Below are 2,082 nucleotides of genomic sequence, written 5' to 3'. Positions count from 1 at the left end.
GGATGGCAGACAAGCCACCTGGAGCCACACCCATTCTCAGGGTTATGTCCGGAGGTGGTGTTCTCCATGCACCTTTATGGGTGTCCTGTTTTTCTAGGCTTGTTCGATGGACCTGTTGGATATTTGACATGCCAGATTGTGACACTGCTTGTCATCGATAGGCAGATGAGAGTGGCACCCCTTTTCTTATCGGAGGTAATGTCTGGTTCTACAGAATAAAAAGCTGTTCTTGTGTGTGGGTGGTTTATATTGTGTGTGCTGCTCTGACTCCTCCATCAAAGCCATAATTAGCAGGTAGGCTTTCGTTTCTTCACTGGGTGTTTTTGATGGTTGAGACTTTGTTAAAAAGTAAAGGTGAATAATTTTTCTCTCCTGCCAAAGTCACAATGGTGATAAAAAGCAGGTGCCCATCAAACCGCGCTGCCTCTCCTGAGAACAACACAGCAGCAAAGTAATGTTATTAGGGTGTTTCCGCTTCTTTAAACAAAATGAAGGTGAGTCTGTTGGAATCAGTCAGGCATCTACCTGTTTTTATGTTGAAAATGCATAACTAGCTCTAAAAATGAAAGCTGTGATCATTCAGAAAACTTTCATGGTTGTATTAGTATTTCTTCCAGTATGTTTTAAGGGCTCACTCATTCAAAACTATAATTCATATATCTTCTTGTGAAGGCATTGCTATTGAAGTCAGCGGGGTTAACTGTCCTCAAAGCATTTTTATCAATTAATTCGATAATTCCTTTTCCCATCTACAAAGTGATTAAAACTTGCTTGTGCATTGGCTCTCTGATGTATTAATGATTCTCTGATGACCTTATAATTATCATGAAATTCGAGAGTTGGAGGGAACTGAGCGATGGTATAGTGTCGCCCGGTCCCTGAGACAGCTTGCTAGCACACCGTTATCCAGCTCCTGCTGGAATACCTCTCAGTACTGAGAATCACACCCGCTGGTGGAACAGCCCATTTCACCCTCAGACAGTTTTATTTCTTAGCAAGTCCTTTCTTTCTGAGAAAGCAGTAAAAGCAATAAAGCCTTTTATTTTCTACACATCTGGCTGGGCCAGATGTCCCCCATATTGTATTTGCACAGTTGATTTTTTTGAGGCCTTAGTATCAGACCTTCGATTTATTCAACCTTTTAAAACCTTCCTGGATTCTGGTTTTTTTTCATGTCGCCTGTGCATTTATTAATCATGCCATGTGTGTCCTTATCCTGTCGTTGGAACCCAGGCTGTCTGGCTCCAGAGCCGTCACTAAGTTATGTATTTAACCATCCAGGGGGTCCTCTTGGATCACAGCAGAACCTCATGGGATTCTGGGGTCTCTCACTCTGCCTTGTTTTTGCCTTGTTATGGCCTTGTTGTTCCCTCTGTGCATCCACCCTGTTCCCCACTTCACTCACACCTTAGGCATGCACCTGACCTCAGGGTGCTGTGACCTCCAGCCCAGCCCTCCACGACAGTCCCTGCTCAGTGCCAAGTCTGCCTGCCTGTGTCTCTGGGTCTCAAGTTCACATCCCAGAAGGAAATCTGATTAGCCTTGCTGGTCAGGTGCCTCCTGTTCTCCCTGACACCCCAGTCCAGGGAACTAGGCCAGGAGAGGGGAGGAGGGGCAAGAGCCAAGGGTGTCCCTGGTCGGCTCCCTCAGAAGGGCTTGTAGACAGGGGGAACCAAAGGACAACCTCACTTTGAGCCCCGTCTGTGGCTGTTTGTCATGGAGTTGTAAAGCCACAGTGCTATTTCATCATGGAATCCTGTCTCCATTTTATAGGGCCGAGCTGGAAGCCTTGTTGAAATCCAAAATGCTAAGGAGTTGGCCAATAACATTATTGCCTCAACTGAGGTGATGTAAAGAACCTTTTTCAAAGGGGAAAACTTCCTTTTAATCTCTGACTATACATCCTGTGTGTGAAAAACACCACTTTCAAAACATTGAGGTGTCCTACTCAATGTTACCTGAATGCTTTGCAGGTGCTCACAGTTCTGTAGGTTTACAAGTTTTATATACTACTAGAGGCCCAGCACCCGATATCGCGTGAGATCCAGACCCACCGCGCCTGCGGGACCCCAGACGCGCCAT

At 45.7% G+C, this 2,082-nt stretch overlaps 1 protein-coding gene across 1 annotated transcript in view; it reads left to right on the top strand.

Annotated features, from left to right (window-relative positions):
- The first annotated feature begins 439 nt into the window (after positions 1–439).
- ATP8A1 (ATPase, aminophospholipid transporter (APLT), class I, type 8A, member 1) overlaps positions 440–2,082 on the top strand; it is a 203,180-nt gene continuing 201,537 nt past the window's right edge. The window contains exon 1 of the mRNA XM_014548695.1: positions 440–494. Coding sequence (XP_014404181.1) covers positions 455–494 — 40 coding nt within the window. The 5' untranslated portion in view covers positions 440–454. The remainder of the gene's footprint in view (positions 495–2,082) is intronic.

The sequence above is a fragment of the Myotis brandtii genome, unplaced genomic scaffold, assembly GCF_000412655.1.
Source record: "Myotis brandtii unplaced genomic scaffold, ASM41265v1 scaffold520, whole genome shotgun sequence".
NCBI lineage: Eukaryota > Metazoa > Chordata > Mammalia > Chiroptera > Vespertilionidae > Myotis > Myotis brandtii.
The sequence above is the reverse complement of the archived record's forward strand: the minus strand, read 5'-3'. Positions and strand labels throughout refer to the sequence as shown.